General features: G+C 45.7%; 1 protein-coding gene across 11 annotated transcripts in view; it reads right to left on the reverse strand.

The window, feature by feature from the left end:
- CEP104 (centrosomal protein 104) overlaps positions 1–15,106 on the reverse strand; it is a 44,608-nt gene that overhangs the window by 17,250 nt on the left and 12,252 nt on the right. For 10 of the 11 annotated variants that reach the window (XM_033196070.1, XM_033196053.1, XM_033196063.1 and 7 more), the window contains 9 exons: positions 14,501–14,563; positions 14,119–14,195; positions 9,464–9,632; positions 8,818–8,973; positions 6,236–6,463; positions 5,476–5,673; positions 3,926–4,093; positions 2,673–2,846; positions 188–364 (listed from right to left, as the gene is read on the reverse strand). In XM_033196070.1, the coding sequence (XP_033051961.1) occupies positions 188–364; positions 2,673–2,846; positions 3,926–4,093; positions 5,476–5,673; positions 6,236–6,463; positions 8,818–8,973; positions 9,464–9,632; positions 14,119–14,195; positions 14,501–14,563 (1,410 nt within the window). The remainder of the gene's footprint in view (positions 1–187; positions 365–2,672; positions 2,847–3,925; positions 4,094–5,475; positions 5,674–6,235; positions 6,464–8,817; positions 8,974–9,463; positions 9,633–14,118; positions 14,196–14,500; positions 14,564–15,106) is intronic. The other variant, XM_033196102.1, reaches the window with a different exon arrangement.

Genomic DNA, 15,106 nt, shown 5'->3' on the forward strand with positions numbered 1-15,106 from the left:
GTACCACCAAGTAGGATTAGGCAGCAGGACGCATGTGGGGCCCCATTTGTTGGATGAAACACTGGCTATTTTTCTGAAATCAGTCTCACTCATTCCTTCAACAAACGTTGATGAGACCCTTGCCATGCTCCAGGCACTGTGGTGAGTGCCAGGCCAGGTGGTGTGTCACACGCGAGGTCCGGCTGACCTTCATCACGTTGTCAATGGTGAAGCCCGAGCTCCCAGTGCCCAGGTCTTTCAGCAGCCGGGCAAGGAGGCCCATCTGACTCATTGCCAGGTGAACTGAAGAGTTTGCTTTCAATGGCTGCACCAGGTAGGATGGAATAATTTGGAGAGACTTAACTTCTTTAAACAAGGCCATTTCCTATGAAAGACAACATAATTTGTTAATTTTTACTGGAAAATGCTGGAGGCAGTTTAGTACAATGCAGCATGATCTTAAACTAAACATTGAAGGAAAAAATAGGGAAATACAGAATGATAGTGACAAAGAGCAATAAGAGCACCGATCTGTAAGCTTGTATTTCTATTTAAAACATAACAACGATTAGAAATGAAAACCTGAGTCACAGGAAATAAAACCATGAAGAATAAAACAATTTTATGTGTAATGAAAGCTCTTCAGAAGCGTAATCGAAAACTTGAAGGTTTCTGTTCTCAGTACTCTTCAGCTTCAAGGAAGAGGTTTTCTCATTTCTGAAATTCTAAAAGAAATTATAGTTGTTGCTAGAATCATTGTTATTTTAGTATTTATTAAATGTCAGCCAAGAGTGTATGATTCTGCAGTGATATGGTTACTAGTGGATTAAGACGGAAAAAAATGTAAGTACCATTACATATTTTAATGTCTCTAAACAAACAAGTCTTTATGTAATTAAGATATTTATCACTTTATTAACCAGATACGGAGAAAAAAATAAGATGTTGAAGCATTAAGTTGCAATCAGAAATAAACCTGTTTCCAATAGGTCTGTAGGTCCTATCATCTAAAATAATCTCTCATCTTGCTGGCCCAATTCACTCTGTATTTGGGCCTGTGAGTGACTCTGTATAAATCTAAAAGCTAAGAGAAGAAGAGCATTCTCCAGGGAAGTTTGGACAGTAAACTCCTTAATGACAAACAGATGCTGTGAGTGTATCTAGTCTGCTAACCGGCACACTGGTGCACAATAATTGTAACCCTCAACAGATTGCCTTAAGGTTATCTGAAATAGAACATTTTAGCACCACCAAACTGCTCAGAAATTAATGCGGCTTAAAAACAATTAAATGAAGCAATAACATGTGCTCCCCTGCAACATATCTTTTGAAAGATGAGCCTCCCCACCCCCAAATTCTAGCTGTCTTAACCAGAGTGTATTGTAGCACATCAGCATGACAGCATTTATTCTTACTTTTTATTAGCATTTGTCTTCCTTATTTACTCTGAAAATTTAGGTTTATTAAATGAAACTAGATCTGTGGTTACTCATATTTTAGAGAAATGACCCCTTTGGATTCTTTTGAGACACAGTCTTGCTGTCACCAAGGCTACAGTGCAGTGGCGAGATCACAGCTCACTGCAGCCTCAGCCACCGGGGCTCAAGCTTCTCACCTCGGCCCTCCGAGTAGCTGGGACGACAGGGCTGCATCACCATACCTGGCTAATGTTCGTGTTTTTTGCAAAGACAGAGTCTCACTATGTTGGCCAGGCTGGTCTCAAACTCCTGGGCCCAACTGATCTGCCCACCTTGGTCTCCCAAAGTGCTGGGATTAAGAGCGTGAGCCACCCCGCCTGGCCTGGATTCTTTTTTTTTTTTTTTTTTTTGAGACGAAGTCTTGCTCTGTCGCCCAGGCTGGAGTGTAGTGGCGCGATCTTGGCTCACTGCAAACTCCGCCTTCCAGGTTCAAGCAATTCTCCTGCCTCAGCCTCCCAAGTAGCTGGGACAACAGGCATGTGCCACCACACCCGGCTAATTTTTGTATTTTTAGTAGAGAAGGGGTTTCACCAGGTTGGCTAGGATAGTCTCGATCTCCTGACCTTGTGATCCACCTGCCTCAGCTTCCCAAAGTGCTGGGACTACAGGCATGAGCCACCTCACCCAGCCTGGCCTGGATTCTTTTTTAAGAAGGATCTGCACATCATAAAATTTTGTGTAAAACTTAATTCATAAGCTTTCTTAAGCCCAAAGGGAGAGTCTTAAGAACCCCTAGACTAGATGAATTCATTAGCTAGTTTAAAGACAGCAAAACATATTTTCACATTATGGTATACAACTGTGTGTCCCCACACTCATACATTTATCTCTATCTCAATATTTCCCATAATATCTAGGCTAGAGGAGGCATGTTTGGTGAAAGAATGAAAATATTTCGATTAACACAGTTGTATCTTTTATTTCTTTACCCTCAAATTTTCTATTTTGATATCATTTTCCATTTTTATTTATTTAAAAAATTAATGGCATATATTGGATAAAAGAAACATTGGAAAAACCCAACTGTAGATTTTAACTGAAGTTTATGTCTAAGACAAAACTGACCTTTTAGAGCATAAGGAAAGTGTGATGGCGAATCCCTGAGAATAATGTTAACTGAGTAGAGACAGAATCTTGTAAGGTGTTAAGAAAGCCAGAGAGCTACACGAATATGTTTATCATCTATGGTTTCAAAAGTCGTGGTGAAGTTCAGACCTGAATAAAATTTGCAGCTGTGACACGCAGGCGGGCAGAAGAATCTCCAGTTCTGGTGAGCAAAATGGGAATGGTTCTCTCCACACAGTGAGCTGTTTCAAGTTTACTCAGTTTATGTTTAGGAATATATTGTGTAATGATCATTTTCAACAATTTCAAAGAAGCCTGAAAGACCTAAGAGAAAAGGGATAAACACAGATGAGTTACTACAGTGGAATTCTACCAAGAGGAAACACGGAATTTACTATCAGTAATACATATGAACATTATATTGAAAATGATGTCCAGTCTGAAAGGCTGAAAATGGCCAACTGAAAACTGCTCTCTAAACACAGTACCTTGCATATAGAGGACATATGCTCTTATTTCACTCTCATAAATCACTCCTCATCTTCCCTTCACACTGAGCATCTAACAGCCCTGCTTCAATGGGTGAGCCCAAATCTTCCCTTCACACCGAGCATCTAACAGCCCTGCTTCAATGGGTTAGCCCAAATCTTCCCTTCACAACAAGTAACTAACAGCCCTGCTTCAATGGGTAAGCCCAACTGTGCAATGTCCATTCTTTTTTTTTTTTTTTTTGAGGCGGAGTCTCGCTCTGTCGCCCAGGCTGGAGTGCAGTGGCCGGATCTCAGCTCACTGCAAGCTCCGCCTCCCGGGTTTACGCCATTCTCCTGCCTCAGCCTCCCGAGTAGCTGGGACTACAGGCACCCGCCACCTCGCCTGGCTAACTTTTTTTTTTATATTTTTAGTAGAGACGGGGTTTCACCGTTTTTGCCAGGATGGTCTCGATCTCCTGACCTCGTGATCCGCCCGCCCTCGGCCTCCCAAAGTGCTGGGATTATAGGCATGAGCCACCATGCCTGGCCTGCAATGTCCATTCTTAAGGCCCACTCAGCATTAGGAAAACAGTAACTCTCAACCTCATCGGGTTTCATGCAAAGTGAGAACACAAACTGAAGATGTGCTGGCACTGAACCAGGCCTCCACAAACACCTGGCTTTGCAGAACTGTTGCTCGAGACCAGAGACAATGACCCAAACAAAGGCAGATTTCCCAGACCCTTCATGTAAGATCAGTTGCACAATATAGCTCTTGCTAGAGAACCTCACTTCTTAGTGATTCTATCGAGTTACAGTTGGTGACCATGTCAATGACCAACTGGTCCTCTCTCAAGCTGCTCTGGTCTTCTGTGGTACGGCACATGATCTCGTCCATGGATGCTGGAGCCAGCACCAGCTGAGGGTACTCACGGAGGTCACAATGTCCTTTATGGCTCTTCTAATGAGAAAGATGGATGCTCTCAGTATGTTCTTTAAATCTTCTTTTGGGGTTCCAACAGGCATTTCCATCAACTTCTTATACAAGGCAAGCAGTGCATCCTCTCGGTAGGACCATGTCTTAGAATAGGCCCCAGCAACCTACCACAAAACAGGCAGCATTTGCATGACATCACACAACCACCCTCCAATACTACACAACTTGAAGGCTTTTTTTTTTTTTAAACTAAGATGATTCATTTCTAATAACAGAACTTTTATAAACTGATTAATTTCTAGTAACAGAACTTTTACAAATAAATATGCATATTTAGAGAAATAATTTTTTCTGATAAGGAAATATTAAGTGCGCCAAGGGAAATTTTTTTTTTTTTTTTTGAGACGGAGTCTTGCTCTGTGGCCCAGGGTGGAGTGCAGTGGCGCTGTCTCAGCTCACTGCAAGCTCCGCCTCCCGGGTTCATGCCATTCTCCTGCCTCAGCCTCCTGAGTAGCAGGGACTACAGGGGCCTGCCACCACACCCAGCTAATTTTTGTATTTTAGTAGAGATGGGGTTTCACCGTGTTAGCCAGGATGGTCTCAATCTCCTGACCTCGTGATCCGCCCGCCTTGGCCTCCCAAAGTGCTGGGATTACAGGTGTGAGCCAGTGCGCCCAGCCTCCAAGGGAAATATTTTAAAGCTGAGAATGAGGTGAAAATCCTACTCATTTCTTTTTTTTTTTTTTGAGACAGAGTCTCACTCTGTCGCCCAGGCTGGAGTGCAGTGGTGCGATCTCGGCTCACTGCAACCTCCGTCCCCCCGCGGGTTCAAGCAATTCTCCTGCCTCAGCCTCCTGAGTAGCTGGGATTATAGGCACCTGCCACGGTGCCTGGCCAATTTTTGTATTTTTAGTAGAGATGGGGTTTCACCATCTTGGCCAAACTGGTCTTGAACTCCTGACCTCGTGATCCACCCGCCGCAGCCTCCTAAAGTGCCAGAATTACAGGCGTGAGCCACTGAGCCAGGCCAACACTACTCATTTCTATGAGGAGATACTTCCATCTTTTGCTATGCTTTCATTTTGTGCTGGAATTAGCTGGTGTTCAGAAAAGAGCAGGTGTTTAATACAAACTCCATGAATGCCAGAAGGACACCCATGGTGAAATGAGTACTCATTGATACATCTTAGCTCATGTTTTTGCTGTTTCACATAATTCATAATTTACAGAAGGGCCAGGCACGGTGGCTCATGTGTAATCCCAGCACTTTGGGAGGCCAAGGCCAGGAGTTCAAGGCTACAGTGAGTTATGATCATGCCACTGTACTCCACCCTGGGTGACAGAGCGACACTGTTTCTCAAAAAAAAAAAAAGTTAACAAAAGACTTTCCAATCCAGCGAGAACAAAGGGAAGTCAACAATATTACAAATGCAAAGCCCTGGGCATTTTCCCTCCTTGATATGTAAGTACACAGAGGTGTGCACACCATATATAGCCTTCCCTCCCCTCTGTCCCCTACTGTTTTTTTTTTTTTTTTTTTTTTTACCAAGGTTTCTCCCAACACATCGATGGCAGAGCTGGCTTCTCTCAAGGCCTTCTCGGTTAAGGGCTCTGGCTCCCCTGACAAGCCTCCCCTCCGAGCATCGCTGATGTCTGCATCACTCATTTCCGGCTCCACCACTGCCTCCCCATGATGCTTACGAATAGCTGGAAGAGGCCGCTCATCATAGGGCAGGGACTCTGCCTGCAGTGAGCGAAGGAGAGAGGAAAGTGCTGGGGAGCGCCATGGGTCGCATTCTCCAATGCACCTCTCATGGGCAGGCTCACTGCGCTTACTTACCTGATCTGCAAGATGTTATTTTGCTAAATATCAGTATCATCAGATTAGAATAATTTATACAACAAAGAGGATATAATTGAAAAGATTAGATGAGGCTTTCTGTTCCTTTCTAAACTCATTATAGACCTAATAAAAAAAGCAAGGTAGATTCCGCCTCAATGGAGACTACTAAAGTAAAGGCTATTACATCTTTTTTTCTGACAAGATCTCTGATATGTTCTTAGTTTATTGCTTAGAAATAAGCATCAAGCCTGATTTAATAAACATGCTCACAAGGTGTCACTAGGTGTCTATTGCTCATGTGGCTATGTTCTCACTCAGTACTATGGCTCCTAGAATGGAACAGAAGTGGGTCTGGCTGGGGTGCACTCATGCACTCCATGCATGGGAACAGCACCTGGCATAACGCAGGTCCTTTACAAATATCCAAATAAAGTGAATGCCAATCTGAAACAGAATTACCTACATTGGTCTTTGGATGAGGATCTGTGGCAGGGAGTAACTGGTCTACTGCAGAATACTGAGGAGAAATAGTTAGAGAATATGATGAAGGCTTTTCCTGAAGGACAGGTTCTGCAAACTGGTTTTCTGTTCCTCTTTCTTCCAGTTGTGGTAGTGAGGGCATTGGCTTTTGGTGGCGAGGACTGCCAGAACGAGCGAGGGGCCGGAGGGGCAGATCAAGAGGTCTTCGCATCTAGGGAACAAAAAGGGACATTTAATTTCAAATGCCACTGCCACGACAGACATATCCATCTCATTCCTCCAGATGAATAAGACTTTAGAAAGCTGTGCTGGAAGAGGCTCCTTGGCACAATGAAAAGTTTCAAAACCAAAGAGAAACTTCCATGGAGTGAAATCTCCTTGAAAGTCCCACACAATCAAGCTGCACTCATCTCAGTTGTCTCTCCACATTTCCGTGTGGACTACAAAAGTGACACACACACCCAAAATGCTAGTGAAGGAATGAACATTTGTGCATGGAGATGTCCACACATATGTGCCTCTGAAGGAGCATGGTGGTGTGGAGAAAGCATCTGGGCTGGACCCAAGTGGACTTCTATTCAAAATCTGGCACTGCTATTCACTGTGTGTACAAAGGAAAGTGATGTTGTGTAACCCAACAAGTAAAGCTGACTGCACAGTTGCTGCACACTGGGCATGGTACTGAATGTTTTGGACAGGCAGGCTCATTAATGCTTACTCTTTTTACCCCCACTTGAAAGCTGATGGAAAACTGAGGCATAAAGCTGGTAAGAATTAGTCTGTGATCACAGAGCTGGAATGGTGGTGCCCGGATTTGAACCCAGGCAATCCAGCTCCAGAGTGTGCTGTCTCTTTTTCTTTTTTTTTTTTGAGATGGAGTCTCGCTGGAGTGCAGTGGCCGGATCTCAGCTCACTGCAAGCTCCGCCTCCCGGGTTCACGCCATTCTCCTGCCTCAGCCTCCCAAGTAGCTGGGACTACAGGCGCCCGCCACCTTGCTCGGCTAGTTTTTTGTATTTTTTTTTTTTTTTTTTTTTGAGGCTGAGTCTTGCTCTGTCGCCCAGGCTGGAGTGCAGTGGCCAGATCTCAGCTCACGGCAAGCTCCGCCTCCCGGGTTCCCGCCATTCTCCTGCCTCAGCCTCCCGAGTAGCTGGGACTACAGGCGCCCGCCACCTCGCCCGGCTAGTTTTTTGTATTTTTAGTAGAGACGGGGTTTCACTGTGTTCGCCAGGATGGTCTCGATCTCCTGACCTTGTGATCCGCCCGTCTCGGCCTCCCAAAGTGCTGGGATTACAGGCTTGAGCCACCGCGCCCGGCCGTTTTTTGTATTTTTAATAGAGACGGGGTTTCACCGTGTTAGCCAGGATGGTCTCAATCTCCTGACCTCGTGATCCGCCCGTCTCAGCCTCCCAAAGTGCTGGGACTACAGGCGTGAGCCACGGCGCCCAGCCCTCTCTCCTTTTTTAGAGACAGGGTCTTGCTCCATCACCAACGCTGAAGTGCAGTGGCACGATCGTAGCTCACTGCAGCCTCGAACTTCTGGGCCCAAGTGATCTTCCTGTCTCACTCTCCTGAGTAGCTAGGACTACAGGTGTGTGCCACCAGGCCTGGCTATTATTTATTTATTTATTTATTTTATTTTATTTTATTTTTTTGCGACGGAGTCTCGCTCTGTCGCCCGGGCTGGAGTGCAGTGGCCAGATCTCAGCTCACTGCAAGCTCCACCTCCCGGGTTCACGCCATTCTCCTGCCTCAGCCTCCTGAGTAGCTGGGACTACAGGTGCCCGCCACCTCGCCCGGCTAGTTTTTTGTACTTTTTAGTAGAGACGGGGTTTCACCGTGTTAGCCAGGATGGTCTCAATCTCCTGACCTCGTGATCCGCCCGTCTCAGCCTCCCAAAGTGCTGGGATTACAGGCTTGAGCCAGCCTATTATTTATTTTTTGTAGAGACAGGGTCTATGTGGCCCAGGCTGGTCAAACAATCCTCCTGGGCTCAAACAATCCTCCAGCCTTGGCCTCCCAAAGTGATGGGATTACAGGCGTGAGCCACCATGCCTGGCCTGGAGAGTGTGCACTCTCAACTACTATTCTGTATCTCAGGACCTTCGTTTCCTAATCTGTCATGTGGGCTGAATGCCCCATCTGCATGAGTTCTAAAATCAGAGGCAGAGCACCTTATGGGAAACATGTTCTCAATACACTGAAGCTGTTAGTATTTCGCTCTCACTTGATCCTCACAACACCGAGGGGTCAGTGGGGCAGGGTCATCACTGCCTTTTCCAAATAAGGAAGCAGCTGGAGAGATGAAGGGATGCAGCGGAAAAGCAGCAGGGCCTCGGTTTTCCTGACCCTGGCTCGTTCCCTTTCCCACGACTGTGAGCCTCCTGAAAGAACACGCTGAGGCAAAGCCTCCCTGAGAGCTGAGTCCATCTATGATAACTGTCCCCTGAGCACTGCAGAGTGTTTTACACGACACTTCAAAGGTATCTATCCACCTTTGTGAACCACACAGTTGAATCTCTGTTCTCCTAGGCTTTCCTCCACCCCGTCCGGGCTCCTGCACCCACCAGCTCAGCATCCAGGAGGCTGTGCAGCTCCAGCTGCTCATACACCTCAGCACGATACTGCTCCATCTGCTGCTTCTTCTCCTTGGCGAGATCATAGTCTTCCTTCTCCACGGCACAGCGTTTCTCCACCTCATACCTCCCAAGGTGCTCACCAACCTGAAGCACAAAATGTTTGCTTTTTGTTTCAAATTTGGATCAACTCACATCAAATGCAAAGCTAACTTTTAAGAGTCATGCTTGAACCATCTTGTGAGGAGAGGGAGCGAGCACAGGGAAACGGAAGGAACGGGCCACACTCATAGCAAAGTTCTGGCTGCTGTTGCTGTACTGGCATCTAATAAGCCCATGGGTTCGTCATGACTTTCGGGACAGCTGGTTTTCCTATTTTCCCATTGTACTTGGGGTCTTAGTAACGAGGTAGCTGACCCTGGCACCTGAACATGAGTCTGAAGAGGTAAAGCTTCTGCTTCCATTTACATTTTTAAAGTGCTTATCTGTCTCCATAACTTAATTTTGCTGAGATCTCTGAACTCACACTCACTTCACAGCTTTTAGTAACCAGTTTCTTTTACCATGTAGTTATTCTAAGTATACATAAAATCTATTACAGGCATAAATTAGGAACTGTTTTCTCCAAAAGCCATACCTTTTGCAAATCAGCAATAGCTTGTTTTAGTTTCTTGGCATAATCATAGCGTTCCTTTTGGACAGCTTCCCGTTTTCTTTCATCTAATTTTCGTATAATCTGTGCAACTTCTGGATCTTGGTACATATCAAAAGCTAAGTCATCTAGCGGAGAAATATAGTCAGATCTCCTATGGGAAGAAATGCATATTTTAGAGATAATGTCAAGCCCTAGGAGTTCTGTGCTGAAGATGCACAGTTGAGAAAATGCCCCTCCCTACCGCGCCCCATCATGGTTCACAGAGCATTTCCTGCAGGAGAAAATGGGTCTCAGAGAAGTAACAGGCCTCAGGTCAGAGCTCCTAATTGCAAGCAGGCCTTTCTGACTCCAAAGCTCATGCTCTTGACCATGAACCAAACTGCGCTTCAGGGCATCTGAGCCTTCAGTGCATTCGCTCAGAGTGCAGACTTTGGGCCTCGCCTCGTTATGGGCTCTGGGAATAGGATGGTGAATGTGAATCAACTGCAGAACAAGGAGAAAAACAAAAATGAGACTAAAAACAAATAGATGACCAGGTCCCACCCTAAGAAATGTGACTAGCGGGCCCAAGATGGAGTCTAGGCACTGTATTTTATAACACCACAGTATTTTTTTTCTTTTCTTTTTTTTGGAGGCAGAGTCTCGCTCTGTTGCTTAGGCTGGAGTGCAGTGGCACAATCTTGGCTCACTGCAACCTCCACCTCCCGGGTTCAGGCGATTCTCCTGCCTCAGCCTCCTGAGTAGCTAGGATTACAGGTGTGTGCCACCACACCTGGCTAATTTTTGTATTTTTAGTAGAGACAGATTTTCATCATGTTGGCCAGGCTGGTCTCAAACTCCTGACCTCAAGTGGTCCACCAGTCTCAGCCTCCCAAAGTGCTGGGATTATAGGCGTGAGCCACTGTGCCCAGCCTGTATTTTTTTCTTTGAGACAGAGTCCTGTTCTGTTGACCAGGCTGGAGTGCAGTGGCATGATCTTGGGCTCACTGCAACTTCTGCCTCCTGGGTTCAATCTATTCTCATGCCCCAGACTCTCAAATAGCTGGGACTACAGGTGTGCGCCACCATGCCTGGCTAATTTTTTGTATTTTTAGTAGAGATGGAGTTTCACCATGCTAGCCAGGTTGGTCTCGAACTCCTGACATCAGGTGACCCACCCATCTCGGACTCCCAAAGTGCTGAGATTACAGGTGTGAGCCACTGTGCCCGGCCAACATCACAGTATTTCTGATGAACATGACAGGTTAAGAATTGCTACCACTGAGGTTTTACTCAAAGGGTTAAGTTGTATGGTGCCAACCACCATGTCCTAGAGGAGATCAAAAACATTCCTTCAGAAATAAGCGATCTTTTGTAGTCACCTGAATAACTCATCTCTGATTAAATATGACCTCGATTCCTCCTTTCGAGCTCTATGTAGGGTCTAGAACGTAAACAATAAAGCGAGTCTCACCAAGCAACAAAACCTTACTAGAGGACGAGGATCGAAGTGTCCCAGCCGCTGTGCCGACACCATTAAGCAAGCCAGCTGCTTACGGTGACTTAACAGCCTTCGAGACAGGTATGTTTTAAGGAAAACACTTGTCATAAAAGTGTAGTTGGTGAATCTGTATTATAATGAATTCAAGTGGGGCATGGGAATAGGCCCCCTTTAAGCACTCACAGCCCCGGCTGGCATCTCCCCACCCTTGAGGTCACGGTACTTTGCTCACAGCAGCACCACAGGCTGGTGGCTGGGACGGCACCAGCAGCTCTGAACTGTATCTAATCCCAGGGGTGACTAAACAGCGAAACATTTTGGGGTGTCTACAAGATCACATTAACTATTTTTAGTTAACACATACGACACTCTAAGTCACATTGCCTTGCTGTCCCAGAGATGAACACAAAGACTTCATTTGATTGTAAAAATCCTTCAAAGCAAACATCATGTCCTGTGGCACCCAGTCCCAGCTCCTGTTGATTCAGCAGCAGCGTGGGGTGCCATCTACCCACTTCGGTAGAGAACCCCCAGTGGCAAGGACCGGATTCCACGTCCAGCACAGGCCCGCACATGCCAGTCACACAGCTTTTCCCAGCCCTTGCACTTGGCCTTCATAAAACTCCGGGACAGGACAGGCAAACCACAGCCTGCCATCCCACCCGGCTGATTGGATTAAGGCAAGAGATTTAAAGTCCAAATCAAAATGACAGAAAGCAGCTTTGTTGGAGATACTGAGACACTAAAGCCTTAATCAGTTTGGTTGTTCCTGCCCTGCTGCACTTGCTTCAGTACGGGCAGAGTCCCAGCCGCAGTCCTTGTGGCGAGGCTGGCAGGAGGGAGGCAGCCATTCACGCTCAGCGCTCCTTCCCCACAGTGCTTCCAATCCCCAGCTTGAAGGATGGGAAGAGTACTGTGATTTTTCTGTTACGCAAAGGAGGCATCTGAGGGAGAGACTGAGAGGCTGCTGTTATTTTTTTTATAGACATTACATGAATAGCCTCTACTCTCTAAGCACTCCACACTCACAAGTGTCTGGGACAGCTCTGGTCTGCACCAGGCCTGTGGAGAGGCGGGGCAGCCTCTGCAGGAGGGAAGGCTCGCTGTCCACCAGGGCACACTCAGCAAATTGCACACGGCTCCTGAGCAACTGCAGAGAAAATGTGATCCACGCTGTGTACAAATAGAAGAGCCTGGATCAATAATTAATCACTTTATGCGAGCAGTCTGTGTGCGGGTAAAAGTGAAATTACACCAAACGTGGCGGACAAATTTGAAATTTCTATTAAAGTTTAAGAAGTTGATCTTTATTGGGAAGCTGCTGTCAGAGAAGAACCAAGGATTATTTGGGATTTCTCTTTATTTTTAAAAAACCTTTTTTTTTTTTTTTGAGATGGAGTCTTGCTCTGTCCCCCAGGCTGTAGTACAGTGGCATGACCTTGGCCCACTGCAACCTCCACCTCTCAGGTTTAAGGGATTCTCCTGCCTCAGCCTCCGGAGTAGCTGGGACTACAGGTGTGCGCCACCATACTCAGCTAATTTTCATGTTTTTAGTAGAGAAGGAGTTTTACCATGTTGGCCAGGCTGGTCTTGAATTCCTGACCTCAAGTGATCCACCCACCTCGGCCTCCTAAAGTGCTGGGATTACAGATGTGCACCACCACGCCTGGCCTAAAAAACATTTCAATTCTTCTTTTTTCTCAATGCAGTCACTATGCCAGCCCTTCCTTTCTTTTCTTTAGACCTGGCACCTCTGGAATGGAGTCCCCTCGTTGTCATCCACAGCAGGCAGGTGGCAAGGGAGCCACCATCCCTAAGAGGTGCCCAGGACAGACAGGGTGACCAAGGACGGAGCAGTGGGGCCCTTTAGCTCTCCAAAGGTGGATTCACCCCGGGTCTTTACACTGCTAAAAAAAAGAGGAAGCGGCAACAGCAGCAGAAAAATATGTATACTTTTTTTTTTTTTTTTGAGACAGGGTTTCACTGTCACCCAGGCTGGAATACAGTGGCATGATCTCGGCTCAAGCGATCTTCCTGCCTCAGTTTCCTGAGTAGTTGAGACTACAAGCACGTGCCACCAGGCCCAGCTAATTTTTGTATTTTTAGTAGACATGGGGTTTTGCCATGTTACCCAGGCTGGTTTCAAACCCCTGATCTCAGGCAGTCCTCCTGCCTTGGCCTCCCAAAGTGGTGAGATTACAGGTGTGAGCCACCACACCCAGCCTACAACTGTTAACATGAAGAACTTTCCCCATATCCTTTTTTCTTTTCTTTTTTTTTTTTTTAGCTAAACTTAGCAGTGAGAAAAAATATTTTTAATGGGTAGAGAGGGATTGGTAAAAATTGTGTTGTTAAAAACCTATGTGATACATAGTTTTCACTCCTCTAAACGTTTGAAGAGGCCGTAAGGTGATGTCTGTAGAACTGATAACCTGGGTCAATTAATATCTTTGATTTTTACCATGAATTTGCTTGTGCTGATAAAATATCAAAGGATGGCTGACAGATCTTTGTTTAAATGCATTTTAGGAAACTTCTAGTAATATCTGAACACAAGAAAGGAAGTAGTCTCTGCTACGCAGGAAATGAAGGTGTGAGGCCGGGCACGGTGGCTCACGTCTGCAATCCCAGCACTGGGCAGTAAATGAAGGTGTGTGGCCGGGCGTGGTGGCTCACGCCTGTAATCCCAGCACTTTGGGAGGCTGAGGCGGGTGGATCACCTGAGGTCAGGCGTTCGAGACCAGCCTGGCCAACATGGTGAAACCGCATCTCTGCTAAAAATACAAAAAATTAGCCTGGGTATGGTGGCGGGCACCTGTAATCCCAGCCACTCAGGAGACTGAGGCAGGAGAAGTGCTTGAACCCAGGAGGTAGAAGTTATAGTGAGCCGAGATGGCGCCATTGCACTCCAGCCTGGGTAACAAGGGTGAAATTCTGTCTCAAGAAAAAAAAAAAAAGGGGGGAAAATAAATGAAGGTGTGCTAAATAAAACAGTGACCTTAATCTTTATGTAATCTTCAGACAATCCAATCAGTGGCTTATCCAGCTCTAAACTGAAGTTAGAGGCTCCAAGTCCATAATCCTTTGGAAATGACTGACCCTTTCATGATTCTGAGGAAAGGAACAGAAGTTCATTGCTGGGGAGCAGGACTCTGACCTGGCGTAAGTTCCTTCTAGAGCAGGGTCCTCACTGTTGTGCCCAAGGTAGTGGTCAATCAACTTCTCTCGAGAGGCCTTTGGGAGCAAAACATCTGCTTAGTGTCTCAGAGAGAAAGAGGAACAGCACAAAACCTTAACTACCAGATTTATGTCATATGAAGCTGTCAGCAAGGTTCAGTGACCCTCATCTTTTGGAGGGACAGCTAAAACTGTTAAAGAAAAACTTAATATGCTATAGCTCCTAAAAATCATCTGAAAGTTATTCACTAGTCAATTTTATGCAGATTATAAAAATGACACTTTTTTTGGGTGAAAATAAACGACCCCCTCCAGTTAGAAATACATTGACTTCCTTAGGAATTAAAACTTTCCAAACTTACAGTATTGCTTTCATCACTGAAATCTGCGGGGTCTCCAATGATATTTATGGCAACCAAAGCAACCTAAGAAAGTGTTAAATTAATAGAAATTAAATATACAATGTTTGAAATGACTTAACACCTTTATTTACATACTTTGAGACAGGGTCTCGTCTGTCACCCAGGCTGGAGTGCAGTGGTGTGATCATGGCTTACTGCAGCCTCGACCTCCCGGGCTCAAGTGATTCCCCCACCTTAGCCACCCAAGTAACTGGGACTATAGGTGTGAACCACTAGGCCCTGCTAATTTTTGTGTTTGTTTACAGAGATAGGATTTCGCCATGTTGCCCAGGCTGGGCTTAACTCCTTTATAACAAACTGACCTATACTGTTATCAAATGGGATGATGTATATCAAAGTGTATTAATTGTTAAAATGTTATGCTAATGTAAAGAATTTTTAATAATTAACAAAGAATTTTAAATAAATTATGTAAGTTAGTATTCTAATGCTTAACCAAATGGTTATTTTAACCATTTAAAGGATGTTCTAGCTGGGGGTGGTGGCTCATGCCTGTAATCCCACCACTTTGGTAGGCTGAGGCAGCAGGGTCACCTGAGGTCAGGA

The sequence above is a fragment of the Trachypithecus francoisi genome, unplaced genomic scaffold, assembly GCF_009764315.1.
Source record: "Trachypithecus francoisi isolate TF-2019V2 unplaced genomic scaffold, Tfra_2.0 Contig01621, whole genome shotgun sequence".
NCBI lineage: Eukaryota > Metazoa > Chordata > Mammalia > Primates > Cercopithecidae > Trachypithecus > Trachypithecus francoisi.